Source organism: Cordyceps javanica, chromosome 1 (genome assembly GCF_051103115.1).
Source record: "Cordyceps javanica chromosome 1, complete sequence".
In the NCBI taxonomy this organism is placed as follows: Eukaryota; Fungi; Ascomycota; class Sordariomycetes; order Hypocreales; family Cordycipitaceae; genus Cordyceps; species Cordyceps javanica.
Window position 1 is genome coordinate 7,675,123 of NC_139295.1, and position 18,312 is coordinate 7,693,434.

Consider the following 18,312-nt stretch of genomic DNA (forward strand, 5'->3'; position numbering starts at 1 on the left):
TGACCATATTGCGTGCATGAAAAGTGGAGTTTGTTGGTGGCAAAAGAGTCTCTGGAAGTAGCTCGAGCGCCTTCCCAGCATGCTCCATTGTACTCAACACTGTATTCTTATCTATTGGGCAGCAGAATATGTACCAGGATAGTTACGATCACATAAGAGAGCAATGAACGTTTTTCTCCGTTCATCGAGCTTCTTTTCATTAGAACTACTGCAGCAAGGCTTCTCAATCACATGAAAGGCTCGTTCGTCATTGACTCTTTTCAGAACTACTAGCTTTTGTGTGACAAGATGCGCGATCTATGGACTCACAAGCAGCGCAACAGCGTCGCCGTCTCCGAGCTTATTAAGCATGCCAATGCCAAGGACAGCGACGCCAAGTCCATCACTAGGCACATTGAAAAGATCACGAATATTAATTATGCAGACAGTGGTGGTAGGACACCCTTACACAGGGCTGCTGTGAGCGGAAGCTATGTTTTGGTAAAAATGTTACTCGCCCGACCGAATATCGAAATCACGAAGCTGGATTTTCTTGGAAAACCGGCAATACACTACGCGGTACACCATGACTCCGACGGTGGCAAGCATGTGGTAAAAGCCTTCTTAGATGACCAAAGGTATGGAAAGATAAAGCATCTGAGGGTGCAGGACAAGCGCAACCGATCAGTTCTTCTTGAGGCATTGGAAAGAGGCAGCAATGAGGTAATAAGGATGTGTTCAGAAAAGGAAGTTGTGTGCTTGCATGACGCTGATGAGCGAACGCCGTTGCACTATGCAGCAAAGCGTGGCATGATGGGTGTTGCGCGGAATTTGATTTCTCTTGGTGCCAAGCTTATGGCGAAAGACAAAAAAGGCCAGACGGCGCTGTATTGGGCGGCGCACCACGACTACCAGGAGATGACGGAGTCGCTCATTACAGAAAATGCGGAAAAAATGACCGGAAGCGAAAAGAAGACTGCGCTTACGGTTGCGGCAGGTCATGGGTACCATGCCGCGACGATGCTTCTGCTCAATGATAACGAGGTTGAATGCGAGCACCAGAAAATGTCACTTCTCCTAGCACAGTGTATACCTACGGCTGATCTTGAAGCAAAAATTCAGAGTACGCCAAACCAAACGCTGCTTTCATGGGCTGCTGAAAAGGGGTATGGGACTACTGTTAGGGCGCTACTTGGGCGAAAAGCCGAAATGAACACACAAGATGCAAGTAATCAGACACCGCTCTCATATGCTGCTAGGAATGGGCATGATGTCGTTGCCCAGATGCTACTCGAAACAGGCAACGTTGAGGTCGACTGCAAAGATACATTTGGTCGAACCCCGCTCTCATGGGCTGCTGGGAATGGGCATAGTGTCGTTGCCCAGATGCTAGTTGAAACAGGCAACGTTGAGGTCGACTGCAAAGATACATTTGGTCGAACCCCGCTCTCATGGGCTGCTGGGAATGGGCATGATGTCGTTGCCCAGATGCTACTTGAAACAGGCAACGTTGAGGTCGACTGCAAAGATAAACATGGTCGAACCCCGCTCTCATGGGCTGCTGAGAATGGACATAGTGTCGTTGCCCAGATGCTAGTTGAAACAGGCAACGTTGAGGTCGACTGCAAAGATGAAGATGGTCGAACCCCGCTCTCATGGGCTGCTAGGAATGGGCATGATGTCGTTGCCAAGATGCTACTCGAAACAGGCAACGTTGAGGTCGACTGCAAAGATGAACTTGGTCGAACCCCGCTCTGGTTTGCTGCTGGGAATGGGCATGATGTCGTTGCCCAGATGCTAGTTGAAACAGGCAACGTTGAGGTCGACTGCAAAGATGAAGATGGTCTAACCCCGCTCTGGTTTGCTGCTAGGAATGGGCATGATGTCGTTGCCCAGATGCTACTCGAAACAGGCAACGTTGAGGTCGACTGCAAAGATACATTTGGTCGAACCCCGCTCTCATGGGCTGCTGGGAATGGGCATGATGTCGTTGCCCAGATGCTACTTGAAACAGGCAACGTTGAGGTCGACTGCAAAGATAAATATGGTCGAACCCCGCTCCGGTTTGCTGCTGGGAATGGGCATGATGTCGTTGTCAAGATGCTACTCGAAACAGGCAACGTTGAGGTCGACTGCAAAGATGAACTTGGTCTAACCCCGCTCTGGTTTGCTGCTGATAATGGGTATGATGTCGTCGCCAAGATGCTACTCGAAACAGGCAACGTTGAGGTCGACTGCAAAGATATACTTGGTCGAACCCCGCTCTCATGGGCTGCTGAGAATGGACATAGTGTCGTTGCCCAGATGCTAGTTGAAACAGGCAACGTTGAGGTCGACTGCAAAGATGAAGATGGTCGAACCCCGCTCTCATGGGCTGCTAGGAGTGGGCATGATGTCGTTGCCAAGATGCTACTCGAAACAGGCAACGTTGAGGTCGACTGCAAAGATGAACTTGATCGAACCCCGCTCTGGTTTGCTGCTGGGAATGGGCATGATGTCGTTGTCAAGATGCTACTCGAAACAGGCAACGTTGAGGTCGACTGCAAAGATGAAGATGGTCGAACCCCGCTCACATGGGCTGCTGAGAATGGGCATGATGTCGTCGCCCAGATGCTACTCGAAACAGGCAACGTTGAGGTCGACTACAAAGATGAAGATGGTCGAACCCCGCTCTCATGGGCTGCTGGGAATGGGCTGGATGTCGTTGCCCAGATGCTACTCGAAACAGGCAACGTTGAGGTCGACTGCAAAGATGAAGATGGTCGAACCCCGCTCACATGGGCTGCTGGGAATGGGCATAGTGTCGTTGCCCAGATGCTAGTTGAAACAGGCAACGTTGAGGTCGACTGCAAAGATACATTTGGTCGAACCCCGCTCTCATGGGCTGCTGGGAATGGGCATGATGTCGTTGCCCAGATGCTACTTGAAACAGGCAACGTTGAGGTCGACTGCAAAGATAAACATGGTCGAACCCCGCTCTCATGGGCTGCTGGGAATGGGCATGATGTCGTTGCCAAGATGCTACTCGAAACAGGCAACGTTGAGGTCGACTGCAAAGATGAAGATGGTCTAACCCCGCTCTGGTTTGCTGCTGAGAATGGGTATGATGTCGTCGCCAAGATGCTACTCGAAGCAGGTAACGTCACCGTCGACAGCAAAGATACATTTGGTCGAACACCGCTCTCATAGGCTGCCAAGAATCGGTACCATACATTCGTCAAGATGATCGATTATGTTTGTACATGGCGTAGTCCTCAGGTATGGGGGGAAGGGGTTGTGGTGGCTCTTACGTTAAATATAATCTTCATAATTGGCTTGCCAGCACTAATTCCAGCCTTTTTTCTGAAGAGTACCCAACCAGTAGGATCGATTGCGCTGACCCATCAGAGCTCGAGCAACTCACGGCCAAGATAGTAGCTTAGCTTGGGGACCGAACTAAGCGCCAGCAGCTCAAGGATACGCTGGTGGAGAGGGCTAGATCTAGAGCCTCTAAGTTGCAGAATTTGTCTAATGTATCTGCTACTGCCTTAGAACTGGTTTAGTCTATGAAGGCGACGGTTGACCTCGTGTTACAGATCCCACAGGCTATGTCTGCTGCGCTTCCATGGGCTGGTATTTGCCTTGGCCTGAAGGTGCTTAGTAACGGGCCTCTTCCGCACGATAAGCTTACGCTAATTCACAGTCAGATTCTCTCGCAGCCAGCAGAATCGGCACAGTCCCAGCGCCATGGATTTGCGTATGTTGCCTCTAGAATGGAGTGGTACTACGTAATGACAGACGGCCTTCTAGACGAAGACGATCAGGAAGACACGGCCGAAAGTTCTAAGTTATCAATATCAAATATATTAGAAAAGAGCCTTTCCGCACTGTACAAAGCTGTTTTGCTCTATCGGATGAACAGCGTCTGCTATGTATACCGCAACTTTCTCCAGCAAGTTTTCAACGACGTGGATTGGGAAGGCTCTCGAAGGGCCGTGAAGAACGCCAAAGGTGTTTTTTAAATGACTGGAACTGCTACAAGAAAGTGCAGGCAAACAGATTTTGGAATAACTATCTCAAGACTGTCGAGGAAAACAATGAGTGTCTGCAGAAGATTAGGCAGTCCCTCAAAATCTTCATCGATTGGCAGATGGATTCGCACAAATACCGAGAGAACAACAAATCCCTCCGAGACCTTTACGCTGCGAATCCAATAGACGACATAACCGCGATTGAGAAGGAGAAAGGACTGTTAGGTATGCAAAACCGTATCAGAATGGGTTCTAAACCGGGGCGAGTACACCAAGTTCACCAGCCCTGTCAGCTCTGATATAGGTCGGCTTCTGTGGATCAAGGGTCCTGCTGGAACTGAAAAAGCCTGGTAAGTATCGGAACGACTTCGCTCAATGACACCTCCGCCTCGTTCGTCCCGGCGAAAGCCCTAATTGTCGACACTGAGTGGATCATTCGAGGGAGACAGAGTATGTTATGGCTACCTCCTGATTACCGGGCGAGGTGTGCAGCTTCTCATAGTTCTTTTGTGGCAATTGGGACTGCTATCGTCCGTGTTGTGATGATTGAGATGTAGAGAGCATCTTTGACGTGAGAGTTGTTAATAGGCGAGGGCTGCTCGAGGGTGCTCCATCCTGTAGACGAAGCGACAGTGGGTACCAAGAGCGACCAGGACAAGCTAAGGTCGATTTAAGATCTAGAAGACCTTTAGGCAACATGTTCCGTTTTTACTATGTCAGTTAGGTCCCACGTTCTCTGCGAAGCTATGTAGTTTAGCCTCTATATACGGGCATTCACTTCCAGTTCCATGAAGAGCTATCGCATTCACCTCAAGAATCGGGTTTGTCACTCTAAACTCGCGCGAGAGAAGCGAGGCGAAACTGCCAGTATTTTACTTTGAGTCTACTTCTGCAATGCTTCCTGCATAAACACCCCAGCCATACCTCATATCCCGAGTTTATCGCATGTTCTGGCCTTGACGCACTATACACAGTGGGTGAGCGCTGTATATAGCAGAAAGTTCAGGGGCCGACACCCAGGCTTGATCTGTATCTACGGTGGGGAATCAGTCTACAAAATTTCAACCTATTGACATCAACACACGTCGGCGTCACTCCACGACCGCAGAAGTGGAATTGCCAACATCAGAAAATGAAAGAAGCACTACTGCCGCAAAATCGTCTCGATATAGGTTATCGAACGCAGTCATCCGGATGATAACCCCAGAAAGGGACGGATTTCTGATAGCCGAGAATGACAGCCACTGGAGCATAGCTTCATCGACATGCCTGGGCCTTGCCGAAAGAATGACGATCCGTCCACAATATGGATCTGATCGGTTCGTCAGCTACACGGAAACGTCAATTATGTATGCGAGGAGTTCCTTGGCATACACGCTCGAGCCGCGCAGACGGTCGTATCCTGAGTTTTCCCGTTGGCAGGATCTTCGACGAGCAGCGAATAGGAACCATTACTGATAAGAATGTCAAAATAAAATAATGTGAAGCGAAAGACGAGTGAGAGCCGCCAGCTTGAGAGGAAGCAACGCAGAAGGTCGCCAGTAGGGTATAGTACAGATGTAGAGCAGTAAGTAAAAAGGATACTACTGTGAAGGGACGAATTCGCCAGCAGATGCAACTTCCACCGGTGCAAAATTCGGGTGCATGACATTGATTTCGCCTCGGCCGACCTGTAACAACATGGCATTGCATCGGCGAACGTTGAGAAAGCTCTACTATCGGAGAAACTGAACGATCAGATGGGAAAGGTGCAACTAGTGCTCGCAATTATGGGCATCGAAAGCTCACAGACCTTGTTGCTGCTCTTAGCTGACGATTCAAATTCGTCTTAAGAGTGTGCTCATCATAACCCTACATCGGCATTCAATCTCTTCTACAAATCCATCTCATTACAACGTCGCTGGCAGTGTGAAAGGTTAGCCGAAAGAACAAGGAGACACGCGATAAAGTACCACTGAAAGAGCTTGGTCCTTCCACATCAGCCACGACAGCATCGTTCTTCCCAGTTTTGTGAAGCTGCGAACGTTGAAGCCGGCCTCGGATTGCCCTCCGAGTTGCTCTTGCCTTCTGCTGTCTCTTCTTTAGCTGTTGTAGTTCTGTATTCTGCATCTCTTCGAGTATCAGATCATAGCCCTGATGTGCAGCTCTCTTAGCAACGTGTCCCTGGGGCCCCATGATGGCAAGCGTATGCCGCCTACGCAGCCTTCTTCGGTCAGCCTTTCTTGATTTGTTGAATGCTCTCATCTTTTCGAGCAATGATGCTTCAAACCCTGCCAGATCTTTCTTATATTTCCAATGTTCAGCGGTACCATGCAATTCGCTGATGAGTAGGGGCTGCTTTTGAACGGCTGTAGTTGTAGCAAGCCTGGATGGAGTCGAAGGCGGTGGCGGTGTAAGCATCTCGTAAAATTTCCCTTGATTTGTAGTGGCGGGCCGTAACGACTGCAAAGATGCTCTTTGCTTGACTTGTCTCCAATGCACCTGCGAATGTGATGCACCGTATATGTTTAACCAGGTATGTGCATGATCCTCTGGCCAGATCTGATATTCAAAGTCATAAGCTGCAGCTACCGTCGGATGAACTATTTCAATACGGGTAACAGCTCGATTGCCGAGTACGCCGGTAACGATCGGGCCTTCAATGCACTGAAAGCTAGTGTTTCCTTCTGGGTGAAAGCGTTGCGGGGGCGGGTTAGACAGAATGGTCACTAGCTCGCCTTGGCTGCTCCGTATAGCAAACAGCGCTGAGGCTCCATGTATATAATTGATCCATGCTGCATAAGTCTTTTTCTTCTGTGGACACAGCTGGCTCCTTGGATTCATGTATTCTCCCATAGCAGTGGTCAACGTTTGCATCCCATGGCTGTCCGCCCACTTCTGCGCCCTTTCTCGTGGCATGCCAGTCCAAAGGACCTGGTGGTCGGGCGCACATGAAGTCTGTATTTGAGACCATATCGAACATATCTCGGTCGAAGCGAGATTCGTCTCGATGAATTGTCGTAACGGCTGCGGACATGGACTCTCTGCACCGAATATGAGAGAAAGAGGGTCGACCTCGGACACGCCTTTCGTAACGCCTCTCTTTCTTTTCTTTGCCATCATAAAATCTAGTTATGGGACAAGTGATCGTGTATTGGAAAGACTATTGTGCCCTTAAGAATTGTTTCGGGCTTCACAACAGGCCCCGTGTGATGACATACGTCAAAACCGACAACAAGATCCGAGCCGAACAGATCACACCAGCAAAACACCGAGACCTCCTGTGGGTCAGAGTAAACGGAGTGGCTATTCTCAACGTGTACAACCGGCCGGAAGTGGAGAGCACAATTGGAGTGCTGGAAGATTGGACTCCACCAGAGAACTGCGTCGTCGCCGGTGACATGAATGCCTCCCACGCCTCTTGGCAGTCAGATAGACCAGCCTCGCAGGACGGCAACCGTATTTATGAATGGACCGAAAGACACGACTTACAACTACTGAACGAGCCCGACGAAGCCACGACTATGGCCAAGCGCTATACAAGAGGTAGCACAATCGACCTGGCCTTCTCCAACATACCGGAGGCGATAGCCACGGTGGAAATCCACCTCACGACAGGATCCCTCCATTACACCGTCGGAATCGAGATCCCAAACCAAGAAACAGCGCAAGTCACCCGCGGAAAAGTCAGAGTCACCACGCGAGAGGAGATCGAAGCCTTCGGAAGGCATGTAGGTGAGGCGGTGAAGTCACTGCCGAGTGACATAGACTCGGAATCTGAAATCGAGAACATGGCCAGGCAGCTTCAAAAAATTCTACAAAGCTCAGCCAGGGCATGTGGCAGAGTGAGTGGCGGCCGACGCGCCCGAAGCTACCCATGGTGGAACCAGGAGTGTAAGGACGCTCACGATGATCTCCGGATCACACGTCGCATCTACGAAAATCAAAGAGGAGAGGAAGTGCAACGAGCTAGGGTAAGGTTCTGTCGCGTCCTTAGACGTACGAGGCAGATTGGCGAAACACAATCAACGAAGTCACTACGGCGGAAGGCGTATACAAACTCACCAGATGGATGAAACCAAGACAGCGACTACAACCTCCGCCGATCCAAGTGGGCGACATGACCTACTCTACCGAAATGGAGAAGGCGATGGCGCTACGCAAGGAGAAGCTTGAGCGCCGCGACGCGTCAGACGATATCCCTGACGCATGGCAACCAGCTGTCGAGCCAGCCAAAAGGAGACCCTTCGCAAAGGTGATCTCGGCGAAAGAGGTCGAAAAAGCTGTCCTACACACTGGAAACACAACCCCCGGCTCAGACGGGATCACCACTAAAATGCTACAAGCAGCCTGGTCGCACATCGCCAGACCACTCACGACGCTATACAATGCCTGTCTACGGCTCGGTTACCACCCCGGCGTCTTTAAGGCTGCAGAGGTGGTCATGATCCCGAAACTGAACAAACGAGACCTTAGCGATGTCGGTTCATGGCGCCCGATATCACTCCTGTCCTGCCTCAGCAAGGGACTGGAACGAGTGATCGCAAGAAGAATTGCATACGCCGCCCTCAAAAACGGTATTCTTCATCACCAGCCAAGCGGGAGCGCTCCCAAAAAGGTCCGCTGTGGACATAGTGACCTCCCTGATCTACGACGTAGAAAAAGCACTCGCAGCTGGCAAGGTTGCAACCCTAGTGACAGAGGATGTCATGGGTGCTTTCGACGCAATCCTTCGTAACCGCATGTAGAAAATAACAACCAGTGTTCCTTCGGAGCGATGTCGTAGAAAGTTGTAAGAGCTGCAAGAGTTGCTAAAGCGGCGAAATCCGGCTTTGTCGAGTGTCGTGGCTTCCATTCAGCAATCGCTAGTATGAAGAGCAGTTTCTCACAGTTTCACGGGGCCCACCACGCGATTCCTCCGGCACAATGTGCTCTCGAAGACTGTGGATACACAGCACTGTATCACTATCGTTCTATTCAGTATATACGTAGTGTGGTGACTTCGCCACTGGAACTAACTCCCTCATCGAGGCAGAACTGTGGGATATAGTGCTGGATGGGATCCTCTTGATGGTGAAAAGACATCAAGCATATCGCAATGCGCCCTCATCAAGGGTGATAATCTGCTAGGTGGCTGAGAGGCTATATCATTGGCTTAGGGTCGGCTCAAACAGCCTGGAAGATGGACAATTCTGCCAAGTGCTTATGGCAGGGCTGGTAGTCAAATTTGTTCTATTTTATGCTTAGCGTGCCACTCAGGCCTCTGATCTTCCTGCTCTTGCTCTTGAGGCGATGGGACACAGAGGTACCCATGCTCGCTATCTATGGACATTGAGCCTCCGTCACGAAACACTTCCACACCCTTAAGCAGCTCGCTTGCCCACAGGTCTTCCACATCTCGCCCGTATAACGCGGCCTTATATCCATCAACCAAGCAAAAATAGGCAGTACCATCGACCAGCTCAATTTTGTAAAGCTTGGAGCCGTTCAGGGACACTTCAGCTCTGTTTGTCTTCGGCTTCGTGAGCATAAGCTCCGCTGCATGTTGCGTAGTCCAGACGGGTGCTTCTCCTGACTTATGGTATAAACTACCATGAATGGTTTCCACACTTACGACCTCATTGCTAATATAGTCGTCCTCCGCGGCCTTGCATTCAAGCAGCGCATGCATACCCGCGCCATAGCTTACTATCGGCGCTGCCCCCGACGCGGCACTGCGAACCTGCAGATAGCGTTTGCCTCCCTCGTTGAGCCGGATCCTGTAAGTATAGACGGTTTGGTCGCGATCGGGCGATTGGTCGCCTAGGTCTTGTCCCGAGACGTTGGGCGCGTCTCTCGTGGCAGAAGGTTCCTGGGTCAAAGGCTTGCATCAGGTTTTAGCTCAATGCGCATAGACATTTCAGTATTTGCGTACCAGCAGCTGCCTTTGAAGGGGGTCGAAATACTGCCATGCCCCGCCACATGGATCGCTTGTGATGCATATTGTCTGTATGTGTCCGTCTTTGTTTTGTTGTCCGCATCGTCGGGCAGATTCGTTCCATTTGACGCGTTTGACGCTGCGTTGAGGCATGGTGTTCATAAGTGATTGTGATGGGCGAGAGGGTACGGGGCCGCCGCGCCATATATATAGGCCCGGAGCTACAGGGAGCCCACTTTTGTAGCCCGCTCTACTCAATAGCCTACCCGCAAGCATGCTACGACAGCGGCCAACTACTGTTTTAAGTGGGGAGAAAGCAGTCAACAACATGTGGATGACCAGAGGCAAGCTGACTCAATTAAACATTCTGCACCGCCTGCACATGCTTCTACAAGAGCCAACCTCGAAATCCCACTTTGCAATCTGGACTCTTAATCATGGATTAACAACGTTGGCCATTGTTAAGCTCGCAGCGCGTCCCCGTTGCGCAAACGACCTCGACCACGTTGGTGGAATTTACGGCAGTGTTTACGAAGTGTATTTTCGGGGAGGGGAGGGAGGGGTACTTCTTTCAAACAATTTGATTCCGGTTATCAAGTGCACAAAGGTTTGACCGTTCGAAAGAGGGCCCTTCATAGCGTACACCAAAAGCGCCAGGTACGTCCCGCGCTATGCCTGGCATTTCTTCCGTTGCCGGTCGCCAATGACAGGAGCATGGCCCTTCCCGCCCGGGGCTGTGTTATGAAGCTCCTTCTAGAATCGAGGACGCCTGACAGTCGGCACCAACAACAAGGCTGACTAGGAGCCAAATCCGCCCAACACAGCCTCGTTGCATGTTGCGCGGACGTCCCATGTCTGCACTGTGTGGGGCCGCACTGTCATGCTATTCGTCTCGAAAACGAATTGGCACTTTGTCTACAGTTGCAACCTGCACGTTCTTGACCTGCCTCCATTGATGCTTACCAACATGACGGCCACTGGTACGCGCTATATTGAAAACCCACGTTTCGTGTGCTGATGAGCGTTATGACAGATTGCAACGCGCCGCCACCGTATACGGAGGCAAATAACGCTCAAGCTGGCGAACAAGACGCTGCGCTACCACCCTACGCTGCGGCAGGTGATAAAGGAGACGAGCAAGATGTGCGCACGTATACAGTCGACTGCGCCAACTACTTCGCTCCTGAATGCTGCTTTGGATTGCAGATTGGAACGGTCTTTGACGATTTGGATAGCCCAAGTCAGGGCAAAAAGTACCAAGTCAAGGAGTCAAGTTTTGCCCCCAACCAAAGTAGGGAGATTTCGTTGCCCAGTTCTGGATTCTACACCACGAATAATTCAGGAATTCTCAACAAGGTACTCAATGCATTGATCTCGTCTCGTAAAGTTAAGCCGACATACACTATTGAGCAGTTGTCTATCACTGAGTGCTGCGTGGATGAGAAACTCATCAACGCACTCGGGGAGTTGCAAGGGATCAGGGAGATGATCGAAAACTCGACGAAAAAGACAGTCTTCTTTATCTACGGCATTGCTCATGGGGCAACAGTGCAAATCAGCAAAGTTACCAAAACAGTTTCTCAAACGTTTGTCTTTACCAATAAGGTATTCGGTATTGCTGTTCTGCAACTGACGCTGAACGGTGCTGTTCTCCGATGGAAAAAGTTTGCGCCGCAAACACATCTTCAGCTTCGAGGCGATCCATGACGCGTGTCGCTTGCAGTTTAATTATATGAGATATTCACCGCGAAGGAAACCGTGCTTCCCGTGCTGAGAAAGGCAATTAGACTAATCAACGGACGCGATTGAAGAATGAATCAATGCAACAAACCTGTCGTAAAGCAAAAGAGCGCCCATATCACACCGCTCACAATTTCCACTGATCAGCCCTATCATCAAGTACGCGCTCCCAGTGGGCCCTTCACCCACACAACTATTGCCACGGTCCTTACAGCCGGAGAGGACCCCATTTTCAAGGTTACTGCTTGGAGACGAGAGCTAGGTCTTTGCCATTCCACCTCGATCTGAATGCTGTAACATTGGCCAATTACGGTCCAGTGTCCCCCCTCCCCCCACACACTTGAAGCAGTAGCTGGCGGCAGCTGCCTTAGCATGTTTGGAGCCTAAAGTCTACATAAGTGGCAGGCCCCCCGTCCCATCTCGCCCATCAAATTCACCCACAAACAACATGCCTCGACGTAGCCCCAAATTCGTGAGATGGACAGGAGTAGGCTCAAGCGCATGGCGCGTCCGACGGGGCCAAATCCAAGACACTGTCCTCGGGTACAGCGATCAACATGGGATGCACCAGCCGAAGAAGTTCCAGGTTGCGATGCGACCTGGTAAGGTATGCAGTTGATGAACAATACCATGTAAGCTGCGCTGACTAGCCTCTAGCCCAAGCGCAGCCAGGCAGATCCGCCCAAAGCGAAACCATATCTTTGCGCGCTCCCCTCGGAGCTACTTTTAATTGTTTCGAAACATTTGGAAATCGAGGGGCTTTACTACTTCGCGCAAACCTGCACATACGTCCGTGGAGCCGTCGGCCAGCATCTTTACAACGAACGAGGTCAGCATCTGTTGCTCTGGGCAGCCTCGGAGGGCAAGCTAGCTCGAGCTAAGGAGGTAATTACGCATGGGAAAAAAATCAACCTCAACTTCAAAGAGTCTCGTTTGACGGCACTGGCACTAGTCATCGAAAACCACACCCCAGAGAGGGAATGGTTTATGAAGTCTTCACGGATGGAAGAGATAGACTTCACCAGCACTGCAGAACTTCTCTTGAATCACCCAGACATAGATTTGGAGGACGAAACGAATGGCATAAATATGCTTAAAACGCATAGAGCTTTGACATGACCGACAGGGCCACCATGAGCTAGCGCACATTGGCACGGACGACGCGGTAGCAGGTGGGCAACGCCGCGCAGCCTCTAACAAAACCAGACATAAGCATTGCAACAGCAGGGCCACGGCGACAACGTTGGACGCCGGCAGCAACACTCCGGCTTGCTGTTGAGCGTTGCTTATTTGTACATGCGTGGTACTTGGCGGCGCGATCAGGGTGCCTGTGCTGTCTAATTAGGCAACAGGCCACGCAGACAGGGCTTGGGGCCATGCCCGGCGATCTTCCCATCCTTGTCGCGCATCGCTACGGCCACATTCTTTCGAACCGACAGGCCAGTGCGACCGTCATCCCTCATGGGGGACGCCGGCTCATACTGCTTGTACCTATCAGGACGATTGCAAGCTAGCAGAGTTGTAAGCTGTTTGACGCATCGAAATTGAGGTACGGAACCCTTGTCCTCGACCAGGATTCAATACTTCGATAGCAAAAGATATCCCGCACAGGTACAAAACTTGCGCCTCGCAGGGATGCTCTTTTTTTTGCGCGAGTGGTGTGCGGTTTCTGGCGTGTATTCTCCGCCCTGGAACCAGAAGTACACGGCTCCGCCCTGAAAGTACACATCTCCGCCTTAAAATGTCAGAGGCCATGCCCAAGTGCGTGAGCACTCCGCTTCCCAAGTGATTGGAGGTAGCAATGGAGTGCAGTATCCTAGACGCTACACCTGGCTACGTCTCGAACTTTGCGTCGCGATACTTGCCAGCGACTACCCACTCACTTGCGGCTGAGAGACCATGAAAACCACCTTCCCGGCTCTCTCGCTTCTTGTAGGCGGCTACACCATCACCGCTTACATCGGAGCCATCGTGAACGGAAAGTATACGCGTCTCGCTACAGATTGCGAATTGACTTTCCTTAGATCCATACTCCATTGTGTGAGCCTCTCGGTTGTTTTGAAGACTGCAAGTCAAGCAGGACGCTACTTATGCTCCATGCACTACTGTCTCTTCATGTTTTGTCTGTTTACGTAGTAATCCACAGAATACTTCGCGTGCCGTCACGCCGCTATATACCAACTTGAAATTCACCAGGCTTCTCTTACCCCTCCTTCCGAGTCTGGCCGTCGGCCGAAGCTGCAGGAGCGGCGTGCCGTCACGCCGCTATCGGATCTGCCTCGTGGTCCCCAGTCATGCAGCCGTCTTCCGAGCCAAGCTCGCCGCAGCAACTCCAAAAAAATCCATCTGGATAATCCTCACGATTGCGCTTTGTGTCTATATTGCCATGCACCGTCTCGTCATGGTCCGCCCATAAGTCTGAGTCGTAATCAGGCTCTAGTGTGCCTTGGGACAGTCAGTATATATCAACATGGGTCCAAAATCAATACGTACCTGTGTGATAAATACAAGCCTCGCTGCCGTTCTCTTTGATCGTGAAACCCATCTCACACCGTACGCATATTACGGCCGAAGTCGTGTTGAATATGCGATTCGCATGACGTAGTGTTGCCGTAACAGAGTCAATGGTCTGGCAGGTCTCGTCGTGTCTGCAGAGAAAGAGTAAGACTGCTTGTGCCTCTTCCTCTGTCAGACTCGAGATCAAGTCTGCTGCATCGATCATGGCTTTGACGACCTAGATGCCCACAAACTAGACAGGTTCTATATGCTACCAGTCTTCGAGCCTATGCTAGCCACGCAGCTGTGAAATTAGTGCAAGATTTGGATAATCTATATTACAAAGTTGATCATTCCGCGCAACTCGTTCTGGTTTTTGAGATACTCGGTTGGGAAGCAGTGGTGTTTGCGTGGTGTGGTGTGCAATTTTGGGCTCTTTGGCTGGTTGCCATAACGTATCCCAATGTGGTAAGGGGCTAATCCTTTTGACTGCACATTTTCTGCGAAACACGAAATACGGAGTCTTGAAACTTGATACCTACGGACTTTACCAGCCTGGCTGGAGCTGAATTATACTTTGTGCTTTATAGAAATCTGCAGCAAGCGGACGCCGCAATAGGTCAGCCATAGATCAAACTTAGAACAGCGCCCCGGGACCCAGCGCATATATTCGTGGCTTGTGAACGGACGACCAGTCCACTCCCAACCAATTTCTACTTCACAAACTCGACAGTGAGATCATGCGCGACCAGAAAATTATCCTCCCACTCCTTGTTGGGCTAGCGACAGCTGGGCCACTGGCATATGGTGTTTGCCAAGCTGGATGCTCCGCGGTTGTGATGGCTTGCTACGCCGTCGCTGGCGCGACCTGGGGCGCCACAGCGGGCGCAACGGCGGCGCCCGCAGTCGTTGCCTGCAATCTTGCGTTCGGCAAGTGCCAGGCGGCCTGCTCAGTTGCTGGATTTTGTCCCAGTGTTTGATATTGACATTGTCGGTCGGCTTGATGGAATTAGCAATGGAAAGGTACGTAATATAGCAATGTCCACGGCGTCAAGCGAGGCAGCGGCGGTAGCAGATTTCTAATTACGCGGTTGGTCACAGCAAATCGCTCACAGCCTTGCGGGGGAAGCCTACGGCCGCTGCCAGCAGCAAACTGTGAGCCACGTTCGTGGGCCCCTGGCTTTACGGATTCACTTTCTTGCCTGGACCAGCACTCAACTGGTTTCCGCATACTCGCGAATGTCCGCTAAAACTGACAATTGGCCAACAAGTGCTTGAATCGAAAAGCAACCTGTGGCCAACCTGGACGCCGCAAGAGAAGCGACAACCGAACAAGAGGCAATCAACAGAACCAGAAGCAGCGAATTCATCGAATATGGGACTATGTCTCTAGAAGAGAAATACTCTGGGTTTTGCTGCCCATCCGCTAACGCTGGACTGTCAGAGAGGCGGCCCTTCGCGGCTGCGGCTCCCACGCGTCTCGGCCGCTTCCGGATTCCACCTCGACGTACTCTCGTAAGGGGGACGTAGGTCTTGCCGGGACTACGTAACGCCAGGGTGATGCCAATCCTACACGCGGGGCACTTCGGCGCCGGCTTGGTGCCTCTCGCTTCCTACCAACCACAACAACTTCTGCGGAAGATGTGGCCTGCAATCGTCAGCGGCTTGGGGGCGAGCGGCCAACGGAAGACGGCTTATCGCATGGCGTATACAGAAGGTCGTCCGCGTAATCCCAAATGAGGCATTGTTTCCAGTCGTCCTGCTCCACGAATGTATTCTAGCTCGGTTGGGATTTGGGGTTTCAGTGGATGTCCGCGCAGTCGATGTCATCGACCTGGTAGATGGGCAGCGTTTTTTGGCTGTGCATGTTGCCCCCGCTGGGGTCCCACTCTGGACATGAGCAGCGGCTTTCCTCCCCCATCAACTCATGGAATATGTCGTGAGTACCTGGTGCTGGGACTAGCATGAGCAGCGGCTTCTGCCGCCCAACAACTCTTAGCACATGCTGTGAACGCTGGCTGCTGATGTATCCTCAGCGTGAACTGGTAGCTTGCTGCTCCACCAACCCACGGAACACGCTGCGATTGTAGTGCTGGCCTGCCATCATCAGCAGTGTCTTTTTGCTGGTTATGCTACGCACGCCGGCTACTCAGCTCAACCATGGTATGGGCGGTGGTTTTCCACCCCATTGACCCGTTGCTCTATGCCGCGCACCGAACATCGCTGCGATCTCACGCCATGCATAAGCATCAGCTTTCTGCTGCCTACAGGCACTAAGAATGACAAGTGGGTGTGAATGTGTAGAGCCAGAACTGCCTTCCACTGCCGATTTCCGCTAAAAGTTCGAGGTACGCAGTGGTTACCTAGCGACGCTACGCGGCAGCCCGGAATGGCTGCTAACCATTATTTTATGCAACACGAAAAAGGACATCTGTTTCGCCTTTTGTAGGTATTGATATTTATTAATATCAATATTAATACATAGGTACCTATATAGTATGTACGAACTCTCGTCGCCAGTGCATGATACAGCAGAGCCGTTGTTCCATTCCAAACCTGCAAAGAGGCCACATGCTGCGCCGCTAAACCATATGCCTCAGTGCTGAGACGCCGTAAGGGCCGATCTATAGCGTGACTGGCATCGACGAACGCCAATCGGAGTCGACTACAAAGATCGCTGAAGCTACCTAACAAGTGGTGCGCGTCCAACTTCCAACATCTGCGTCGTATCTTGCCAGCCCGATGAAACCCAACGGCGACAACGCGAGGAATAATGACTCCGACGACCAGGCCGCCCGCCCTTCAATGACGGACTGGCCCGTGGAGGAGGTGATAGGGGAAGAAATGATAGATGGGAAAAGATACTTCTGGGTAGTCTGGGAGCCTTCCCTCATCAGCGAAGCGGATGCCGCAAATTCGAAGCGCTTAATCAAAGAATGGGAATCCCGCAAAAGAGAACACCGCGCACAGGCTGCAACGCAGCTAGCGAAAGCAATGCGACAGAGGCTCAGAGATGGTATATGTGAAGCCCCAAAGGGCCATTAAATTTTCTTGCCTATATGGAATTTGAAACCATGTTAATACGAGCACTGTCCTTCAACTGTCCCTCTACACCAGCAGTAGTTACTTACCAGCAGCTACTCGACTTCGCAAACCGCCTTTCACCTAACCCGATCGCGGACCGGAAACTGTGAGTACGTGTAATCATCCACATCACGAGCTCCTCAATCATGGAGAATTCCCATGGATCAGCCTTTTCGCGTCCCTGTTCGGCTGTTAGTGATGACATAGACAGTGGTTATTTGTACAGCACGCGCCCTATGCGGCATCAGCTCACGAGGTCTGTAGCCATCGCGCCATTATCATGGAGATGTCAAAGGCTGCGGCCAGTTGCAAATACTACACTCGCCCTGGAAACGACCGTTCGCATCGATAAACTGATCGAAACCCTACGCGCGGAAAGACAACGAAGGCTGCCATGTTCCCCCTCGAGAACCATGAACGACTTGGTGAGACATACACGCAATACGCCAGTGGACATTTCATAATTCTGACGCGAGATGCGCGAAATATTGCTTTCTCGTTATCTGCACAGTTTTCCGAATTTGGCCATGGACAACTACGAAGCCTTTGCTTTGGACCGCTGCTTGGCGTGGGCATTCTTACGGCCGACGGATCGGCGCGGAAGGCCTCAAGACGGGTGCTGGCGGCGGGCTGCATAGGCCACAGTATCCGGCCCTTGACGTCCTGGAATCTCATCTCCAGGGCCTGCGACAGGCTAGCAGCATGTTCGGTACCAACTCGGCCTCACAATAGTCTACGCGTATGACGCTTGCAATAGGACAATGTCGGGAGGCTGTCTCCCACCGGCATTCTCGCGTCTTCCTTAGTGACCTGGTCGGCCAGCTCGTTGCTGTTGAAAATGCGATTCTTCAGAGGGACTTCTTCTCTATCTAGAGGGATCGGATAGAAGCTTCGGGAAGCTCTCGCTAGACTGCAACGGAGCAGCGTCACTACATGACGCGCATTGCCAATCGATATCAACGCAATGTGGAAGACGCGCTCAAAGGCAACTACGCGGTCGAGCTTGAGGTCCAGAGCCAACTGAAGCTACGAATGCATCTTCGCAATCTGGCAGATAAGTTCGAGGACGGGATTCGGACAGGAGGCCACAAGATGTCATATGAACGG

The 18,312-nt window shown here is 51.4% G+C and overlaps 4 protein-coding genes across 4 annotated transcripts; 3 read left to right on the forward strand and 1 right to left on the reverse strand.

Moving 5' to 3' along the window:
* Positions 1-288: 288 nt before the first annotated feature.
* On the forward strand, positions 289-3,168 carry V2A60_002338 (ankyrin repeat domain-containing protein; the record flags this gene model as incomplete). The annotated part of the gene is made up of 1 exon (XM_083253689.1): positions 289-3,168. The coding sequence occupies one exon, from the start codon at positions 289-291 to the stop codon at positions 3,166-3,168; it is 2,880 nt and encodes a 959-aa protein (XP_083109815.1).
* A 4,012-nt stretch (positions 3,169-7,180) lies between these two features.
* On the forward strand, positions 7,181-8,716 carry V2A60_002339 (uncharacterized protein; the record flags this gene model as incomplete). The annotated part of the gene is made up of 3 exons (XM_083253690.1): positions 7,181-7,699; positions 7,966-8,545; positions 8,604-8,716. The coding sequence occupies 3 exons, from the start codon at positions 7,181-7,183 to the stop codon at positions 8,714-8,716; spliced, it is 1,212 nt and encodes a 403-aa protein (XP_083109816.1).
* Positions 8,717-9,189: 473 nt separating this feature from the next.
* Positions 9,190-9,919, reverse strand: V2A60_002340 (uncharacterized protein; the record flags this gene model as incomplete). Its single annotated transcript, XM_083253691.1, has 2 exons — positions 9,190-9,819; positions 9,914-9,919. 2 exons carry the CDS (start codon positions 9,917-9,919, stop codon positions 9,190-9,192), a joined length of 636 nt encoding a protein of 211 aa, XP_083109817.1.
* A 933-nt stretch (positions 9,920-10,852) lies between these two features.
* On the forward strand, positions 10,853-11,592 carry V2A60_002341 (uncharacterized protein; the record flags this gene model as incomplete). Its single annotated transcript, XM_083253692.1, has 2 exons — positions 10,853-10,865; positions 10,919-11,592. The coding sequence occupies 2 exons, from the start codon at positions 10,853-10,855 to the stop codon at positions 11,590-11,592; spliced, it is 687 nt and encodes a 228-aa protein (XP_083109818.1).
* Positions 11,593-18,312: the final 6,720 nt, after the last annotated feature.